Source organism: Bombina bombina, chromosome 4, assembly GCF_027579735.1.
Source record: "Bombina bombina isolate aBomBom1 chromosome 4, aBomBom1.pri, whole genome shotgun sequence".
NCBI lineage: Eukaryota > Metazoa > Chordata > Amphibia > Anura > Bombinatoridae > Bombina > Bombina bombina.
Genome location: NC_069502.1, coordinates 796,366,644 through 796,387,094, shown reverse-complemented (window position 1 = coordinate 796,387,094; position 20,451 = coordinate 796,366,644). Strand labels below are relative to the sequence as shown.

The window sequence follows — 20,451 nt, the reverse complement described above, 5'->3', positions numbered from 1 at the left end:
CGCGGCCAATCAGCCACTAGCAGGGGGTGTCAATTAACCCAATCGTATTCAATCGGGTTGAGTTCACGCGATGTCTGTCCGCTGCCTCAGAGCAGGCGGACAGGTTATGAAGCAGCGGTCTTTAGACCGCTGCTTCATTACTGGTGTTTCTGGCGAGTCTGAAGGCTCGCCAGAAACACGGTCCTTCAAGCTCCATACGGAACTTGATCAATGGGCCCATGTGTATAAAAGCTGCAAAAATATAAAGCCTCACAAACTGTATTATGTGATAACCTGAAGCGCACTTAACTGCTGTGAGAAAACTCCAATATGGCTTTTCCCTGTATTAAAAAGCAAAGCTACAGCATTCAGCACCTGTAAAAAGGGTGAAATATGAGTAAATATGGTGAGTAGAGACCGAAGTGTTGTAGTTGTACTCAGCGGTATAATGTCCCTTTAAAGCTAAATAGTGATGGTTATTTATTGTCTCATATGAAGTAAATCTGTAATGATCTATGTCTATGACAGTATAAAACCACAGTGGGACCATCACAGTAGGAAACTTCATTAGAACCCAACAGTAGCGGACTTACTCAACAGAAGGCACTGGTGCAACATTTTTTTATAGTGATTTTGAGGATAGACAGATGGACCTGCTACTTGCCCTAATACAAGGCTTCCTTGAATTAGAATTGTTCACATTCTATATATGCCTATGTACAGGCATGCTGTTATGGGCCCTGGTGCCCCTGCACCTGCTGCACCAATGGTAGTACCGCCCCTGGAACCCAAGTAAAAACCCTGGTTTAGTGCTCCCTGTATGTGACCAACAGCCTCACATACACATTAAAGTAACTACACAGCTCTGTGTCTATGAACCTTATTAAACCCCTGATTTAGTGCTCCCTGTATGTGACCAACAACACTACATACACATTATAGTAACTACACAGCTCTGTGCCTATAAACCTTATTAAACCCCTGATTTACTGCTCCCTGTATGTGACCAACAACACCGCATACACATTATAGTAACTACACAGCTCTGTGCCTATAAACCTTATTAAACCCCTGATTTAGTGCTCCCTGTATGTGACTAACAACACCACATACACATTATAGTAACTACACAGCTCTTTGCCTATAAACCTTATTAAACCCCTGATTAAGTGCTCCCTGTATGTGACCAACAACATCACATACACATTATAGTAACTACACAGTTCTGTGCCTATAATACGTATTAAACCCCTGATTTACAGCTCCCTGTATGTGACCAACAACACCACATACACATTATAGTAACTACACAGCTCTGTGTCTACAAACCTTATTAAACCCCTGATTTAGTGCTCCCTGTATGTGACTAACAACACCACATACACATTATAGTACTACACAGCTCTGTGCCTATAAACCTTATTAAACCCCTGATTAAGTGTTCCCTGTATGTGGTCAACAGCACCACATACATATTATAGTAACTGCACAGCTCTGTGCCTATAAACCTTATTAAACCCCTGATTTAGTGCTCCCTGTATGTGACCAACAACACCACATACACATTATAGTAACTACACAGCTCTGTGCCTATAATCCTTATTATACCCCTGAGTTAGTCCTCACTGTATGTGACCAACAACATCACATACACATGATAGTAACTACACAGCTCTGTGCCAATAAATACTGAGTTAATTAAAGGGATATATATATGTCAGTAATATGATGGTGTTATACAGACAAAGCACACTAGTGCAAGACATTGTAGAATACACAATTCATTAGCCATGTTTAATATTACATCAGCACCACCCCATTTAAAGGGACATAAAAGTACAAGAAAAAGCTCTATATGGAATTTGATAAATTGGCCCATATGTATAAAAGCTGCAAAAATATAAAGCCTCACACACTGTATTATGTGATAACCTGAAGCGCACTTTACTGCTGTGAGAAAACTCCAATATGGCTTTGCCCTGTATTAAAAAGCAAAGCTACAGCATTCAGCACCTGTAAAAAGGGTGAAATATGAGTAAATATGGTGAGTAGTGACCGAAGTGTTGTAGTTGTACTCAGCGGTATAATGTCCCTTTAAAGCTAAATAGTGATGGTCATTTATTGTCTCATATGAAGTAAATCTGTAATGATCTATGTCTATGACAATATAAAACCACAGTGGGACCATCACAGTAGGAAACTTCATTAGAACCCAACAGTAGCGGACCTACTCAACAGAAGGCACTGGTGCAACATTTTTTTTTTTTTTAAATAAAATACATTCTGCTCTATATAGTGATTTTGAGGATAGACAGATGGACCTGCTACTTGCCCTAATACAAGGCTTCCTTGAATTAGAATTGTACACATTCTGAATATACCTATGTACAGGCATGCTGTTATGGGCCCCCTCCAGCTCTTGGGCCCTGGTGCCCCTGCACCTGCCGCACCAATGGTAGTACCGCCCCCGGAACCCAAGTAAAAACCCTGGTTTAGTGCTCCATGTATGTGACCAACAGCGTCACATACACATTAAAGTAACTACTCAGCTCTGTGTCTATAAACTTTATTAATCCCCTGATTTAGCACTCCTTGTATGTAAACAAAAAACACAACATACACATTATAGTACCTACACAGCTCTGTGCCTATAAACCTTATTAAACTCCTGATTTACTGCTCCCTGTATGTGACCAACAACACCACATACATATTATAGTAACTACACAGCTCTGTGCCTATAAACCTTATTAAACCCCTGATTTAGTGCTCCCTGTGTGTGACCAACAACACCACATACACATTATAGTAACTACACAGCTCTGTGCCTATAAACCTTATTAAACCCCTGATTTAGTGCTCCCTGTATGTGACCAACAACACCACATACACAATATAGTAACTACACAGCTCTGTGCCTATAAACCTTATTAAACCCCTGATTTAGTGCTCCCTGTGTGTGACTAACAACACCACATACACATTATAGTAACTACACAGCTCTGTGCCTATAAACCTTATTAAACCCCTGATTAAGTGCTCCCTGTATGTGACCAACAACATCACATACACATTATAGTAACTACACAGCTCTGTGCCTATAAACCTTATTAAACCCCTGATTAAGTGCTCCCTGTATGTGACCAACAGCACCACATACATATTATAGTAACTGCACAGCGCTGTGTCTATAAACCTTATTAAACCCCTGATTTAGTGCTCCCTGTATGTGACCAACAACACCACATACACATTATAGTAACTGCACAGCTCTGTGCCTATAAACCTTATTAAACCCCTGATTAAGTGCTCTCTGTATGTGACCAACAACATCACATACACATTATAATAACTACACATCTCTGTGCCTATAACCCTTATTAAACCCCTGAGTTAGTCCTCACTGTATGTGACCAACAACATCACATACACATTATAGTAACTACACAGCTCTGTGCCAATAAATACTGAGTTAATTAAAGGGATATATATACGTCAGTAATATGCTGGTGTTATACAGACAAAGCACACTAGTGCAAGACATTGTAAAATATACAATGTATTAGCCATGTTTAATATTACATCAGCACCACCCCATTTAAAGGGACATAAAAGTACAAGAAAACGCTCTATATGTTACAGCATTTTATTATTGCATGGTTGGTTACATAAAACTATGTTTTAACTCCTACAAAGATATTAAACACATAGTTAAAGTCAGCTTCAGAGCAGCAATGCACTACTGGGCGCTAGCTGAGCACATCTCATGAGTCAATGACAAGAGCCTAAGGCGTGTACCCACCAATCACAAGCTAGCTTCTATTAGTGCACTGCTGCTGCTTAGGGTATGTACATATACTTTTCATCAAAGGATACCAAGAGAACAAATCACATGCTCTTTATGAACCATGAATGTTGATCCTTTTATTATCAAGGAAAAAGGTATTTAAATGCGGCTTAATATAAACTTCTGCATATCACAAACATACTACTGACTTTATGTCCCTTTGAAGTGATAGTAAATTTGCACGATCTGGTAAAGCTATACAGAATCAATGCATTAAATTAAACAAATCATTTATTATTTTTAATTGAATATGCACTGTAACCTAATTTTATTATTTTCATTGTTTATTACATTACCTTTCTCTTGCCGAACAACACAAAAGTTATTTTTTTCAAGAGGTGACGTTTCCACCTTGTATCTAATAGCCGTGCTCGCTATACGGCACTCAACAAGCTCTGAAGTGTTTTGTTTGTTTTTTGAGTGCTGTTTAGCTAGCACGGCTTTACTATGTTGTGCAAATTTACTATCACTTTAAGGCAATCACTGATGTTTCTGGTTTGTTACTGTAAATATTATCCCATTGTGATGACAAAACCAGGTGACATGCACGTGACGTCCTGCTTACCTCGGTGTGCATCCGGAAGGTCTGAGGTTTGGTTCTTGTCCGACATTGTCTTGTTCAGCAACTGAACTTGTCAGATATTCTTATAATGTTTCTCCTTTACTGACAAATACAGTGTTGTGTATTGTACGTGATCTTCACTGTAATAGGAGCCTAAACACAGAGAGAAAGAGATGAGTCTATGTACAGTCATACAGTACATTGTCATAAGGGGAAAAGCTGTGAATTATGTGTGACCAACACCTGTCCGTTTACGGGTGAGCGATAAATAACCAGCTATTACAAGTGACTGATTATTGCTACAGCGAGCTTGCGGTAGCAATTAGCGCTCAGAAAATGTGCCCCAATTGGCCTCTACATTAAGGGGTCGATTTAACAAGGGCCGAATGGCCCCTGTTCCCCTTGTTTCCGCGGGCTCATCGGAAACAGCAGTTAAGAAGAAGCGGTCTTAAGACGAGAATCTGCAGGGGGCGGCATTGCACAAGCAGTTCACTAGAACTGCTTGTGCAATGCTGAATGCAGACACCATATGCTGTCCGCATTCAGTAATGTCTGTCAGACATGATACGCTGCAACGTATCATGTCGGGCAGACATTAGTAAATCGGCCCCTAAATGTGGTGTAGTTTAGTAAAATAAAAAAAAAATCAGCATTTTTATTTTATTTTTTAACTGCACAAAGCAGTTTTTAAGGGTTAAAAGTGGCGGGTGTGGAGTGTTAGAAAAAAAAATGGCAGTGAAAAGTGCCTTTACATTATGGGCTGTTCTCTATAAATATATATGTATATGCTTATATACATATAAATTTATATGTTATAATGTGTATATAAAAATTTCTTACATTATGACAGTTGCCACCTGGGCCGTTGGAAGGACAATATACCAAAAGGCCAGTTTATAAGAATAAAAAGAAATTGTTCTAAAATTGGAGACTATGAGAAACAAATTGATATTTTAGAAAAAAGATTCACAGAAAGCGGATATGGTTCAGAAATCATGTCACAAGCAAAAAAAGAGGTAGATAAAATAGAGAGAAAAAATCTTTTAATATATAAAGATAAAAAGGAAAATTCTATAAAAAACAAAGACTTTTAATATTCCCTCTGTTACATACTTTAATACAGACAATGTGATTGTTACTAAAATACTCAAAAAACATTGGCATCTTATTCAAACTGATCCAATAATAGGGGAGAACAAATCTTTGAATAATAATGTAATTTATAAAAAAGCGAAAAATATAAAAAGTCTGCTAGCTCCCAGTGAAATGAAAGTAATCTAACTGGCAATCCCCTTAAAGGATTCTTTCCATGAATAGGATGTAGATCATGTAAACATAGCATTAAGATTAAAAGCATTATGTCACCTACAAATCAATTCAAATTAAATATCAAAGAAACTATAAGATGCAAAGATAGATATGTAATATATACATAAATGAATGTTCGTGTAAAAAATTCTACATTGGAAAAACTACTAAGACACTGAGAGAGAGAATCAGAGAGCATCTCTCATGCATAGATAGGGGCAACTTAGATACTCATTTGTACACAAATTTTAGAGAGGTACATAATAATAAACAGCTAGATTACGAGTTTTGCGTTATGAGTGAAAAAGCATCGTTACGCTTCATAACGTTGCTTTTTCCCTAACGCCGCTATTACAAGTCTTGTCAGAACAGGTGTACCGCACACCTTTTTGGCCGCCATGCAACGTCAGTACCGCACTTTTAAAAAAGTCCTTTTTCAATGGGACTCCCACAGCGCCGGTATTACGAGTTTTGCTGTGAGGCCAAAAAGTGAGCGGTACAGCCTAAAATTACAAGATCTGTACCGCCATCTAAAGTCAGCAGTTATGAGTTTTACGCTACAAAGCTGTAGCATAAAACTCATAACTAAACTGTTAAAAAGTACACTAACACACATAAACTACCTATTAACCCCTAAACAGAGACCCTCCCGCATCGCAAACACTATAATAAATTTATTAACCCCTAATCTGCCGCTTCCGGACATCGCCGCAACTTCAAAAATGTATTAACCCCTATTCCGCCGCTCCCCGACATTGTCGCCACTATAATAAACCTATTAACCCCTAAAATGCTGCCCTCCCGCATCGCAAACACTATTTAAAGATTATTAACCCCTTATCTGCTGTCCACCCACACCGACGCAATAATAAACCTATTAACCACTAAACTGCTGACTACAACAGTGCAACTCTTGGCAGGGCCCTCTACCCATTTGATACCTATAATTGTTTTGTTGTACTCCGCATTTGTTTATAACGCTGCGGAATCTGTTGGCGCTCTATAACTAACCGATAATAATAATAATAAGCCCCCCACAACGAAACATAATAAAATAAACTATTAGCCCCTAAACCTCTGGCCTCCCACATCACTACATAAATATATTAACCCCTAAACCTAACGTAACCCTAAGCCTAAGTCTAACCCTAACACCCTCTAACTTAAATATAATTAAAATAAATATAAATTAAACTTAAAATTATTACCTAAATAACCTATGTAAAACTAAATACATACTTACCAATAAAATAAAACCTAAGCTAGCTACAAAATATCTAATAGTTACATTGTAGCTAGCTTAGGTTTTATTTTTATTTCACAGGTAAGTTTGTATTTATTTTAACTAGGTAGGCTAGTTAGTAAATCGTTATTAACGATTTTCTAACTACCTAGCTAAAATAAATACAAAGTTACCTGTAAAATAAAACCTAACCTGCCTTACACTAAAACCTAACATTACAATAAAATAAAATAAATTAATAAAATACAATAATCTACATTACAAAAAAAACAAACACTAAATTACACAAAATAAAATACAAAATTATGAAAAATAAAAACCAATTACTCCTAATCTAATAGCCCTATCAAAATAAAAAAGCCCCTAGCCTACACTAAACTACCAATGGTCCTTAAAAGGGCCTTTTGCGGGACATTGCCCCAAAGAAATCAGCTCTTTTACCTGTAAAAAAATATACAAACAACCCCCCAACAGTAAAACCCACCACCCACACAACCAAACCCCCCAAATAAAATTCTATCTAAATAAACCTAAGCTAACCATTTGGATGGGCATTGCCCTTAAAAGGGCATTTAGCTCTTTTACATTGCCCAAACCCTAAGCTAAAAATGAAACCCACCCAATAAACCCTTAAAAAACCTAACCCTAACCCCAGACGATCCACTTACAGTTTTCGAAGACCGGGCATCCATCCTCATCCAGGCGGCAGAAATCTTCATCCAGACGGGCAGAAGTCTTCATCCAGACGGCATCTTCTATCTTCATCCATCCGGCGCGGAGCGGGTCCATCTTCAAGACATCCGACGCAGAACATCTTCTTCTTCTGATGGTCATTGAAGAATAAAGTTTCACTTTAAGTGACGTCTTCCAAGATGGCGTCCCTTACATTCCGATTGGCTGATAGAATTCTATCAGCCAATAGGAATTAAAGGGGAAAAAGTTGCAATTAGCCAATAGGATTGAGCTTGCATTCTATTGGCTGATTGGAATAGCCAATAGAAAGCGAGCTCAATCCTATTGGCTGACTGGATCAGCCAATAGGATGAAAGCTCAATCCTATTGGCTGATTGCAACAGCCAATATAATTTTTCCCATTTAATTCCTATTGGCTGATAGAATTCTATCAGCCAATCGGAATGTAAGGGACGCCATCTTGGATGACGTCAGTTAAAGGGAAACTTCATTCTTCAGCGACCATCAGAAGAAGAGGATGCTCCGCGCCGGATGTCTTGAAGATGGACCCCCTCCGCACCGGATGGATGAAGATAGAAGACTTCTGTCCGCTTGGATGAAGACTTCTGCCCGCTTGGATGAAGACTTCTGCCGGCTTCGATGAGGACTTCTGCCGGCTTGGATGAGGACTTCTGCCGGCTTCGATGAGGACTTCTGCCACTTGGATGAAGACTTCTGCCCGCTTGGATGAGGATGGAAGTCCGGTCTTCGAAAACTGTAAGTGGATCGTTAGGGTTTAGTGTTAGGTTTTTTTAAGGGTTTATTGGGTGGGTTTTATTTTTAGCTTAGGGTTTGGGCAATGTAAAAGAACTAAATGCCCTTTTAAGGGCAATGTCCATCCAAATGCCCTTTTATTTTATTTTTTTATTTTTATTTGGGGGGTTTGGTTGTGTGGGTAGTGGGTTTTACTGTTGGGGGTTGTTTGTATTTTGTTTTTACAGGTAAAAGAACTGATTTATTTGGGGCAATGCCCTGCAAAAGGCCCTTTTAAGGTCCATTGGTAGTTTAGTGTAGGTTAGGGTTTTTTTATTTTGGGGGGGGGGGGTCTTTTTTATTTTGATAGGGCTATTAGATTAGGAGTAAGTTATTTTTGATAATTGTATTTTTTATTTTGTGTAATTTAGTGTTTATTTTTTTGTAATTTACATGATTGTATTTTATTAATTTAATTTATTTTATTTAATTGTAATGTTAGGTTTTATTGTAAGGCAGGTTAGGTTTTATTTTCCAGGTAACTTTGTATTTATTTTAAAGGGACACTGTACCCAAATGTTTTCTTTCGTGATTCAGATAGAGCATGACATTTTAAGCAACTTTCATTGGGTTCAGTGTCCCTTTAACTAGGTAGTTAGTAAATAGGTATAGGTGTACCGCACACTTTTTTGGCCTTACTGCAAACCGACTTACGCAAAGTTCGTAAAGCCTTTTACTATGGGAATTCCATAGCGCCGGTATTATGAGTCTGTCCTGGGAGGCCAAAAAGTGAGCGGTACACCCTCTACTGTCAAGATTCCTAACGCATTTTAAAGTCAGTAGTTATGAGTTTTACACTACAATGCCGTAGCATAAAACTGTTATAAAATTTTCTTCATTCTCTTGGTATCTTTATTTGAAATGCAAGAAAGTAAGTTTAGGCATCCATCCTCATCCAGGCGGCAGAAATCTTCATCCAGACGGCATCTTCTATCTTCATCCATCCGGCGCGGAGTGGGTCCATCTTCAAGACATCCGACGCAGAACATCTTCTTCTTCTGATGGTCATTGAAGAATAAAGTTTCACTTTAAGTGACGTCTTCCAAGATGGCGTCCCTTACATTCCGATTGGCTGATAGAATTCTATCAGCCAATAGGAATTAAAGGGGAAAAAGTTGCAATTAGCCAATAGGATTGAGCTTGCATTCTATTGGCTGATTGGAATAGCCAATAGAAAGCGAGCTCAATCCTATTGGCTGACTGGATCAGCCAATAGGATGAAAGCTCAATCCTATTGGCTGATTGCAACAGCCAATATAATTTTTCCCATTTAATTCCTATTGGCTGATAGAATTCTATCAGCCAATCGGAATGTAAGGGACGCCATCTTGGATGACGTCAGTTAAAGGGAAACTTCATTCTTCAGCGACCATCAGAAGAAGAGGATGCTCCGCGCCGGATGTCTTGAAGATGGACCCCCTCCGCACCGGATGGATGAAGATAGAAGACTTCTGTCCGCTTGGATGAAGACTTCTGCCCGCTTGGATGAAGACTTCTGCCGGCTTCGATGAGGACTTCTGCCGGCTTGGATGAGGACTTCTGCCGGCTTCGATGAGGACTTCTGCCACTTGGATGAAGACTTCTGCCCGCTTGGATGAGGATGGAAGTCCGGTCTTCGAAAACTGTAAGTGGATCGTTAGGGTTTAGTGTTAGGTTTTTTTAAGGGTTTATTGGGTGGGTTTTATTTTTAGCTTAGGGTTTGGGCAATGTAAAAGAACTAAATGCCCTTTTAAGGGCAATGTCCATCCAAATGCCCTTTTATTTTATTTTTTTATTTTTATTTGGGGGGTTTGGTTGTGTGGGTAGTGGGTTTTACTGTTGGGGGTTGTTTGTATTTTGTTTTTACAGGTAAAAGAACTGATTTATTTGGGGCAATGCCCTGCAAAAGGCCCTTTTAAGGTCCATTGGTAGTTTAGTGTAGGTTAGGGTTTTTTTATTTTGGGGGGGGGGGGGTCTTTTTTATTTTGATAGGGCTATTAGATTAGGAGTAAGTTATTTTTGATAATTGTATTTTTTATTTTGTGTAATTTAGTGTTTATTTTTTTGTAATTTACATGATTGTATTTTATTAATTTAATTTATTTTATTTAATTGTAATGTTAGGTTTTATTGTAAGGCAGGTTAGGTTTTATTTTCCAGGTAACTTTGTATTTATTTTAAAGGGACACTGTACCCAAATGTTTTCTTTCGTGATTCAGATAGAGCATGACATTTTAAGCAACTTTCATTGGGTTCAGTGTCCCTTTAACTAGGTAGTTAGTAAATAGGTATAGGTGTACCGCACACTTTTTTGGCCTTACTGCAAACCGACTTACGCAAAGTTCGTAAAGCCTTTTACTATGGGAATTCCATAGCGCCGGTATTATGAGTCTGTCCTGGGAGGCCAAAAAGTGAGCGGTACACCCTCTACTGTCAAGATTCCTAACGCATTTTAAAGTCAGTAGTTATGAGTTTTACACTACAATGCCGTAGCATAAAACTGTTATAAAATTTTCTTCATTCTCTTGGTATCTTTATTTGAAATGCAAGAAAGTAAGTTTAGATGCAGGCCCATTTTTGGTGATCAACCTGGGTTGTTCTTGCTGATTGGTGGATAAACTCATCCACCAATAAAAAAGTGCTGTCCAGAGTTCTGAATAAAAAAAAAAGCTTAGATGTCGTCTTTTTAAAATAAAGATAGCAAGAGAACGAAGAAAAAGTGATAATAGGAATAAATTAGAAAGTGGCTTAAAATTGCATGCTCTATCTGAATAAAAAAATTGGGTTCAGTGTCCCTTTAACTAGGTAGTTAGTAAATAGGTATAGGTGTACCGCACACTTTTTTGGCCTTACTGCAAACCGACTTACGCAAAGTTCGTAAAGCCTTTTACTATGGGAATTCCATAGCGCCGGTATTATGAGTCTGTCCTGGGAGGCCAAAAAGTGAGCGGTACACCCTCTACTGTCAAGATTCCTAACGCATTTTAAAGTCAGTAGTTATGAGTTTTACACTACAATGCCGTAGCATAAAACTCATAACTAAAGTGCTAAAAAGTACACTAACACCCATAAACTACCTATTAACCCCTAAATCGGGGCCCCCCGTATCACAAACACTATAATAACATTTTTAACCCCTAATCTGCCGCTCCGGACATCTCCGCCACTATAATAAACATATTAACCCCTAAACCGCCGCACTCCCGCCTCTCAAACACTAGTTAAATATTATTAATTATTTTGTTAGGAGGACACTCAATACTGACTTTCTTGTTAGCAGCTAACAGTGGCTGAGAGTTTATTAAGAACTGCATTTCATTATATGCTTCTAAGAAAATTAATTTACTAATTTCAGACTCACATTACCAGCAGTGTCTATTTTTTAGGAGGGTGCATTTCTTATTCTTACATACATTCAGCTTTTGGATTCATTAAAGATACATTTACTAAAAATAACTTTTTTAGGTGTTTTACATATCTTTACACCTATCTAAATATGCACGACAAACCATCTTGCTCAACAGGCTAATTTTTTTATTTGGAAAACAGAAGAGCGTATTTCAATACTGTTTTCAACAATCAAGATAATGGAACTGAATTGCATCCAGACATCAAATCAAAGTTTACCACCCACGAAAAATTGTTATCCACAGATTTGAGATTAATGTGGGATATTGTAACTTTTGTTCATTATCTTGAATCCAATAGAGTTCCCAGAGGTCTGCGCTTGAGCAAATTCCCTACTTATCAGCTAGAAGATCAGGATCTCATAGAAGAGTGGAATGATACTTTAACTCATTGCTCCAATTCTCTCATTAAAATCCTGATAAAAGATAAGCAGAGAAGAAGAGACAAACTTAAAGACACCATTCTAACAGACAAAATTGCGCTTAAAAGTCATAAAGACAATGAAGCATATACCACCCTAAAGGTCCAAATGAAGGAGCATATTCAAAAACTTGATGCTGAACTGGCTGAGTTTAAAAGAAATAAATTTGATCGGGACCGCAAAGATTATGAAAACAACCAAGTCTATTTTTGGCCTCAATATGGCAATAAAAGATATAGACGGCATTCAGGACCAAAAAAGGAAGCTAAAGAAAAAGAAACTCCAAAATCTATATTGAAGAATAAACAAAAAACTAAAGACAAGAAAGTGTCTTTTTCTTCAACTGATTTAGAGTCATCAGACCCTGAACCAAATTCAATAGGCTCCTCGGCACCAAACAGTGGGTCTACTTCAGCCTCCTCATTAGAAGACTCAGAAGAAGAAATGGTGACAAACACAGCATCTATCACTCCAAAGTAAAGTGTCCCTTTAGGCGTAGGACAAGAAGGTCAAAAAGGCAGAACTATTAAAAAATCCACTCGCAAGAGCAAGAAATAATGGATAACAGCATGAATATAGTCAGTCTTTCTGACTACATATTGACTGATGAAGAAAAATCTCTCTTGTCAAGAGGATTGGGCTTTGCCCCAACTAACAGATTTTCTGTCTTTGAGACCATCTTGGATGTCAATAAGTTTGTCCGAAAGTTGACACTTAAAAAATTCTTACTACAAGACACCCCAGAACAGGACACACGAGAAGGCACAAATACCATCATTCATACAAAATCAAGTCATCAAGAAGAATTAAACGACTTTAAAGATTGTTGTGCTCTGGAGGTTATGAGAGATTTGTCTTGCAGTGGGGATCAATTCCATGGTCCCGTAACGCATTCCATAAATCCTCCTATAACAAAAAATAGGGATTTTTATCCCATACAAGTTAGAGGGCCATACATCAATGACTTTCAACATAGTTTCGAAAGGGACCTGATAAAGTTAGCTAGCAAGGTAGAGGATAAGAATCAACACCACCACACTCACTACAACTTATCTCATAGAGAATCTATTGCCCTAAAAAAACTGCAACTTAACAAGAATTTTGTAATAAGAAATGCAGACAAGGGAGGAGCAATAGTCATCATGGATAAAAGTACTTATCTATCAGAGGTAAATAGACAGCTTGCAAATATATCTACTTATCGCAAACTGCCCTCAGATCCCACTAATATTTTTAAGAAAGATCTTGCAGGCTTGTTGGAGGATGGCTTGGCTCTGGGCATCTTACAAAGAAAAGATATTGAACTTTTGATACCCAAGTCCCCAGTCATACCCATCTTCCACCACGTCCCCAAGATCCCTAAGAACTTACACTCACCACCCGGTAGGCCGATTGTTTCCGGCATAGGCTCCCTTTTGGAGCCTATGTCTAAATGGCTGGACTCCATTCTTCAACCTCTTGTAGTCAGCCTGTATAGCTATCTTAGAGACTCAAGTCATCTACTTGAAAATCTCAAGAAAATCTCATGGAAGAATACGTTCAGCTCGGTCATTATAGATATTGAATCTCTGTATTCGTGTATCCCCCATGATTTGGGAATTAGAGCCGTTAAATGGTTCTTGGATAGAGATACTACATATAATCAGGAAGAGAAGATATTCTTATGTGACTGTTTGGAGTTCCTACTAACCCACAACTATTTTGTTTTTGATAAGGAGTATTATCTCCAACTTTGTGGCACGGCAATTGGGGCAAAATTTGCCCCCTCCTATGCCAATTTGTATCTGGGTTGGTGGGAACTCCAACATATCTATTCTGATCTTAATGTATACATAGATAAAGTTGTTTTTTATAACAGGTTTATCAACGATATGATATTCATTGTGGATTAAACAGATCGTGAAGGTTTCTCCATTTCTGACTTCCTTGAATATCTTAACACCAATAGCAGCAAGCTGAAATTTACAGGAGAATTTAATTCTACAGTAGTTGACTTTTTGGATCTCACACTGGAGGGTGTGGTGGAACATGGTACTATTATTTCCAGCACATACTGAAAACCTACTGCGGGTAACACCATTTTACACACCAAGTCAGCGCATCCACCACACCTTCTAAGGTCTATTCGTAAAAGTCAATTTCTAGGACTCAAAAGAAACACCAACAGTGACTGTGTCTATGATAGTCTGATGACTTTAAAAATAGATTGCTTGCCAGAGGTTATGACTCCAGTCTTTTGGAGACAGCGCAGTATGAAGCCAAGACTGGCCTTACAGTTAAACCAAAGATATCTCATAAACAATTCTCAGAAGGATCAGGGGTGTTTAGCACCCCCTATTCCAATCAGTATAATGATGTAGTTAATATTTTAAAAAAACACATCCCACTCCTTAAAAATGACCCCTTATTATCATCGTCACTAATTAATTGTAAATTTGTGTTGAGGAAACCAGACACTTTGGGTTCTAAACTAGCCCCCAGTATGATACAAACTACACAATCCAACACCATAACATGGCTGCACAGCAACCGTAGAGTATATTTCAAATGCAACAACTTTAATTTCAAAGCTTGCAAATCAATTACTGTTGGAAGAAATTTTTATTCCAGCGTTACGCATAGAACATTTTAAATTAATTTCTATGCTACCTGCAGAACCAAATGGGTAGTGTATTTACTCAACTGCAATCATTGCCAACAGCAGTATGTTGGTCAAACTTCGAGAATTTCGAGACAGGGTGAGAGAGCATCTAAGGGATGTTGAAAATTTCAACAAGGATTCAGCTGTTGCCAAACACTTCAATGGTCTGCACCTTACTGGTGTTCCCAGTTTTGGAGTGCAGATCATTGAAGTGGTTCATAAATCCACCAGAAGTGGTGATAGACATAAGCTTCTCACCAAAAGGGAACTCTTTTGGATTCTAAAACTTGATACCAGACATCCAAAAGGTATCAATTTAGAATGGGATATATCATATTTCATAGATTAATGCAATCACTTCCTATTTTTCACATATTAGCCTTTTCCAAATTTTTTTTTTTTTTAATTAAATATTAATGTTCAAATCCAGCTTTTTGTCTAATACACATATAGTTATTTATATATATATTATTAATAAATATTTAAAATATGCAGATACACAATGCTATGTATTTAAAATGGAACTTAATAGATACATAATCATTCTAGGTAGCTTTAAATAAGTATATTATTACTATGGATTTGTACTCTGACATCCATTATGACATTTATATTGGTTTATATATATATATTTTTTCTTTGTAACAATAATTGAGTCTGTTAGCATACATACAAGGATTTTGTATATTATAGTGAGGCTACCTCTGACACATGCACACAGACCCCTCCCCAGCACCTTATATACAGATCTATATTATTAAAGAAAAGCACTCACCCAGCTCTCTCCTCAGTACCTTATATACAGATCTATATTATTAAACAGAAGCTCTCATCCAGCTCCCTCCCCAGTACCTTATATACAGATTTATATTATTAAAGAGAAGCTCTCATCCAGCTCCCTCCCCAGTACCTTATATACAGATATATATTATTAAAGAAAAGCTCTCATCCAGCTCCCTCCCCAGTACCTTATACAGACAAATAATATTATAGTGAGGCTACCTGTGACACAGACCCCTCCTCAGTACCTTATATACAGATTTATATTATTAAAGAGAAGCACTTACTCAGCTCTCTCCCCAGTACCTTATACAGATAAATAATATTATAGTGAGGCTACCTGTGACACAGACCCCTCCTCAGTACCTTATATACAGATTTATATTTTTAAAGAGAAGCACTCACCCAGCTTCCTCCCTAGTACCTTAAACAGATATATAATATTATTGTGAGGATACCTCTGAAACACACATTACCATCCCCAGCACCTTATATACAAATCTAAATTATTAAAGAGAAGCTCTCACCCAGCTCCCACCACAGTACCTTAAAAACAGATATACAATATTATATTGAGGTTCTCTCAGCCTCACACACACATCTCCCTCCCCAGTACCTTAAATATAGTAAATAATATTATAGAAAGGTTCCATCTGCCTTAAACACACAGCTCCCTTCCCAATACCTTATACACAGATAAATAGCACACACAGTAAGCTACCCAATACCTTTTACAAAGATGTACAACACTATAGAGAGGCTCCCTCTACCTCACTCAAACACAATCAGCCCCCTCCCAGTACCCTATATACAGATATATAATATAGATTCCCTGTACATCACACACCCTAGTACCTTCAGTGTTCTCCCCAGGATCTTTTTACTAGGTAAACCCCCAGCTGATTTTACTGACCACCCAGCTAACATTTTAGCCAATATTAAGCTAAAATTAGCTAATATTAAAATTAAAAAAATGTTATTACACAAATTATGATTAAATATATTTATGTTAAATTATGCAATTAATTTGTGCTTTGGGTTGCTGAAAATTATATAATATTAGATAATATTGTACTGCTCCCACCCAGCTACTTCATAATGCCACCAAGATGGCAACATTTTCTGTGGTGAACATTGACCTTATACACAGAAATATATCATAGAGGGGTTCCCTCTACCTCACACACACAATCAGCTACCTACCAGTACCTTATATACAGATATATAATATTATAGAGAGATTCCCTTTATTTCTCAACCACACAAGCAGCTCCCTTACAGTATCTTATATAGAGATACTGTATATAATATTATAAAGATATTCTCTCTCACATACAATTAGCTCCCTCCCAGTACCTTATATACAGATATATGATAATATAGATAGATTCCCTTTCTTTCTCATCCACACAATCAGCTCCCTCCCAGTACCTTATATAGAGATATATTATAGAGAGATTCCCTTTTTCTCACCCACACAATCAGCTCCCTTCCAGTACCTTATATAGAGATATTGTATATAATATTATAGAGATTCTCTCTCACAATTAGCTCCCTCCCAGTAAATTATATATACAGATATATGATAATATAGAGAGATTCCCTCTCTTTCTCACCCACACAATCAGTGCCCATCCAGTACCTTATATAGAGATATATATATAATATTATAGAGAGATTCCCTCTCTTTCTCACCCACACAATCAACTCCCTACCAGTACCTTATATAGAGCTACTGTATGTATATAATATTATAGAGATTCTCTCTCGCATACAATTAGCTCCCTGTCAGTACCTTATATAGAGAATGATATAAACAAACTATAAAGATTCATTCAGTATCTCTCTGACGTCACACACACAACCAGCTCCCTCCCACTTCCTTATATACAGATATATATTATAGAGGGGTCCCTCTGCCTCACACACACACAATCAGTTCAGCTCCCTCACAGTACCATATAGAGATAGATATATAACATTATAGAGAGATTTCCTCCCCCTCTCTCTCACACACGCACAACCAGCTCCCTCCCAGTACCTATATATATATATATATATATATATATATATATATATATATATATATATATATATATATATAAAAATATCACAGAGAGGGTCAACTCTGCCTTACACACAGCCCCTGTACCTTATACAAAGATATATAATACCGCAAAGAGGCTCCCTCTACCTCACATATACACATCTCTCTTCCCGGTAGATGATGCCTCATAGACACACTCACACACTTTCTTTAGTAAATCATATGCGGGTAAATAACGCTCATGTTTACCTTTATGAATTTGTCATTTTGTAGCAGCTAGTTCCCTTCCAGCAAAAAGACATGTGACATCACAAGTCACATTGCTGTTGTGACCCACAAGGTAACTAGAACTACAGGAAGTAGCTGGGCGGGAAAAACTATAATGCAGCACTGATTACTGTAGCTGTTTGTGCTATTTGATCGCTGCAGTCATGTAGTTGCTGTTTTACGGAACAAGCTGCTGCCATATCAGCTTTCAAAATACGGTGGTTTCATGTAAGTAGATTTCTAGTTAGTGGAGTGTCTGTGTATAAAGCACTGGGGAGATGTATGTTTCACATCTAACCTCTCATTAATATTAACTATCTCTATGTAACGTAATGGGAAGAGAGATGTGTGTGAGGCAGAGGGAACCAGCCTATAATATTATATATCTGTATCTAAGTTACTAAGGGAGCTGTGTGTGAAGCAGAAGCAACCTGTCTATAATATATATCTGTATATAATGTACTGGGGAGGGTGCTGCATGTGTGCGAGAGGCAGTGTGCGAGAGGCAGAGGATTGGAACCGCTCTAATATTATATACCTGTATATACGGTACTTGGGAGGTGTTGTGTGTGTTTGAGGTATGTAGAAGGAACCTCTCTATAACATATATCTGTATATAAGGTGCTGGGGTGGCAGATGTGTTTGTAAGGTATAGGTAACCTCTATATCTATAATATTATGTATCTGTGTTAAAATGTGAGTTTAGCGTTCTTAATAAAAAAATTTGGCCGTACAGCATTATATTACTAAATAAATTGATATGGGGGTTTAAATGAGGGCTACAAAAACTCAGATTTTATCTATAGTTGCATATATGGGTACTGGGAGGGGTCGGTGCATATGAGGCACAGGGAACCTATTTATAATGTTCTATATCTGTATATAACATACTGGGGAGGGGTATGTGTTTGGGACAGAGGTAACCTCTATAATCGTATATAGCTGTATAGCGTACTGGTGTGGGGGATGTGTTTGTGAGGCATATGTAACCTTTCTATAATATGATATATGTATGATGTAAATATATATACTAGAGGGCAGTCTGTGTGTGAAAAATGAAACCCCCCAAGCTATTAAAAAGTCAAAAATACAGAAAAAATAAACAAAGCTATCCAAAATAATAAAATTAAACCTAAACTAATCTAATACTAAACTACAAATAGCCCTTAAAAGGGCTTATTATAGGGCATTGCCCTAAAGAAATCAGTTCTTTTACATTAAAAATAAACTAAACTTTCCACTAAATCCACTAAACCCCCCCAACAAAAAAACCTAACACTAATAATCCTAAACTACCCATTGCCCCTAAAGGGGCATTTGTATGGGCATTGCCCTTAAAAGGGCATTCAGTTTTTTTTTCATTGCCCTTAAAAGGGCATTCAGCTCTTTTGCAATTTGCCCAGAAAAAACCCTAATCTAAAAAAGCAACCCCCCCCAAAATAAAACAAAAACAAATTAACACTAAAGCCCCAAATAGGTACTCACGGTTTCAGCAGTTCGGCAGAGAGGTCTTCTTTCAGGAGGGTCTATCATCTTCATCCACAGCGAAGGCGGAGCAGAGGTTCAGAGTGGTCTTCCTCATCTATTGCGGCATCGGCGGTCCTCGGCGGCATGGAGGCTCCTCTTCATCCGATGTCCGTGGTATACTAAATATTGAATGCAAGGTACCGCAATCAATTTGGGGTACCTTGCATTCCTATTGGCTGAGTTTTTCAAAACAGCCAATAGGATTAGAGCTACTAAAATCCTATTGGCTGTTCAAATCAACCAATAAGATTTCAGTAGCTCTCATCCTATTGGCTGCTGAATTTTTCAAAACAGTCAATAGGATTAGACTTACTGAAATCCTATTGGCTTTTAAAATCAGCCAATAAGATTTCAGTAGCTCTCATCCTATTGGCTGATTTTAAATTTTTTCAGCCAATAGGAATTCAAGGTACCCCATAAATATGGGGTACCTTGAATTTAATCTTCAGTGTGCGGCAGACGATTGCATGAAGAGAAATCTCCACGCCTTTGCAGAGGATCACCACTTCTGAGAAGACCGCTCCGGACCTCCACTCCGCGCCTCCTTCGCTGTGAATGAAGATGATGGACCTGCCTGGAAGAAGACCTTCTCCACCGGACTTCTGAAACCGTGAGTACCTATTTGGGGCTTTAGTGTTAGTTTTTTTTTAATTTTTGTGGGTTTTGTTTTTTTAGATTAGGGTTTATTTTGGGCAAATTGCAAAAGAGCTAAATGTCCTTTTAAGGGCAATTCCCATACAAATGCCCCTTTGAGGGCAATGGGTAGTTTAGGTTTATTAGTGTTAGTTTTTTTATTTTATTTTGGTGGGTGGGGGGTTTTACTGTTAGGGGGGACTTGGTTTATTTTTAATGTAAAAGAGCTGATATCTTTAGGGCAATGCCCTATAAAAAGCCCTTTTAAGGGCTATTGGTAGTTTAACATTAGATTAGGGTTTTTGTTTATTTTGAGGGGGCTTT

The 20,451-nt window shown here is 37.8% G+C and overlaps 1 protein-coding gene across 1 annotated transcript in view; it reads right to left on the bottom strand.

Annotated features, from left to right (window-relative positions):
- LOC128657002 (gastrula zinc finger protein XlCGF57.1-like) overlaps positions 1-18,000 on the bottom strand; it is a 71,978-nt gene extending 53,978 nt beyond the window's left edge. The window contains exons 1-2 of the mRNA XM_053711217.1: positions 17,950-18,000; positions 4,392-4,541 (exon numbers count right to left, since the gene is read on the bottom strand). Of these exons, the coding sequence (XP_053567192.1) occupies positions 4,392-4,437 (46 nt within the window). The 5' untranslated portion in view covers positions 4,438-4,541; positions 17,950-18,000. The remainder of the gene's footprint in view (positions 1-4,391; positions 4,542-17,949) is intronic.
- Positions 18,001-20,451: the final 2,451 nt, after the last annotated feature.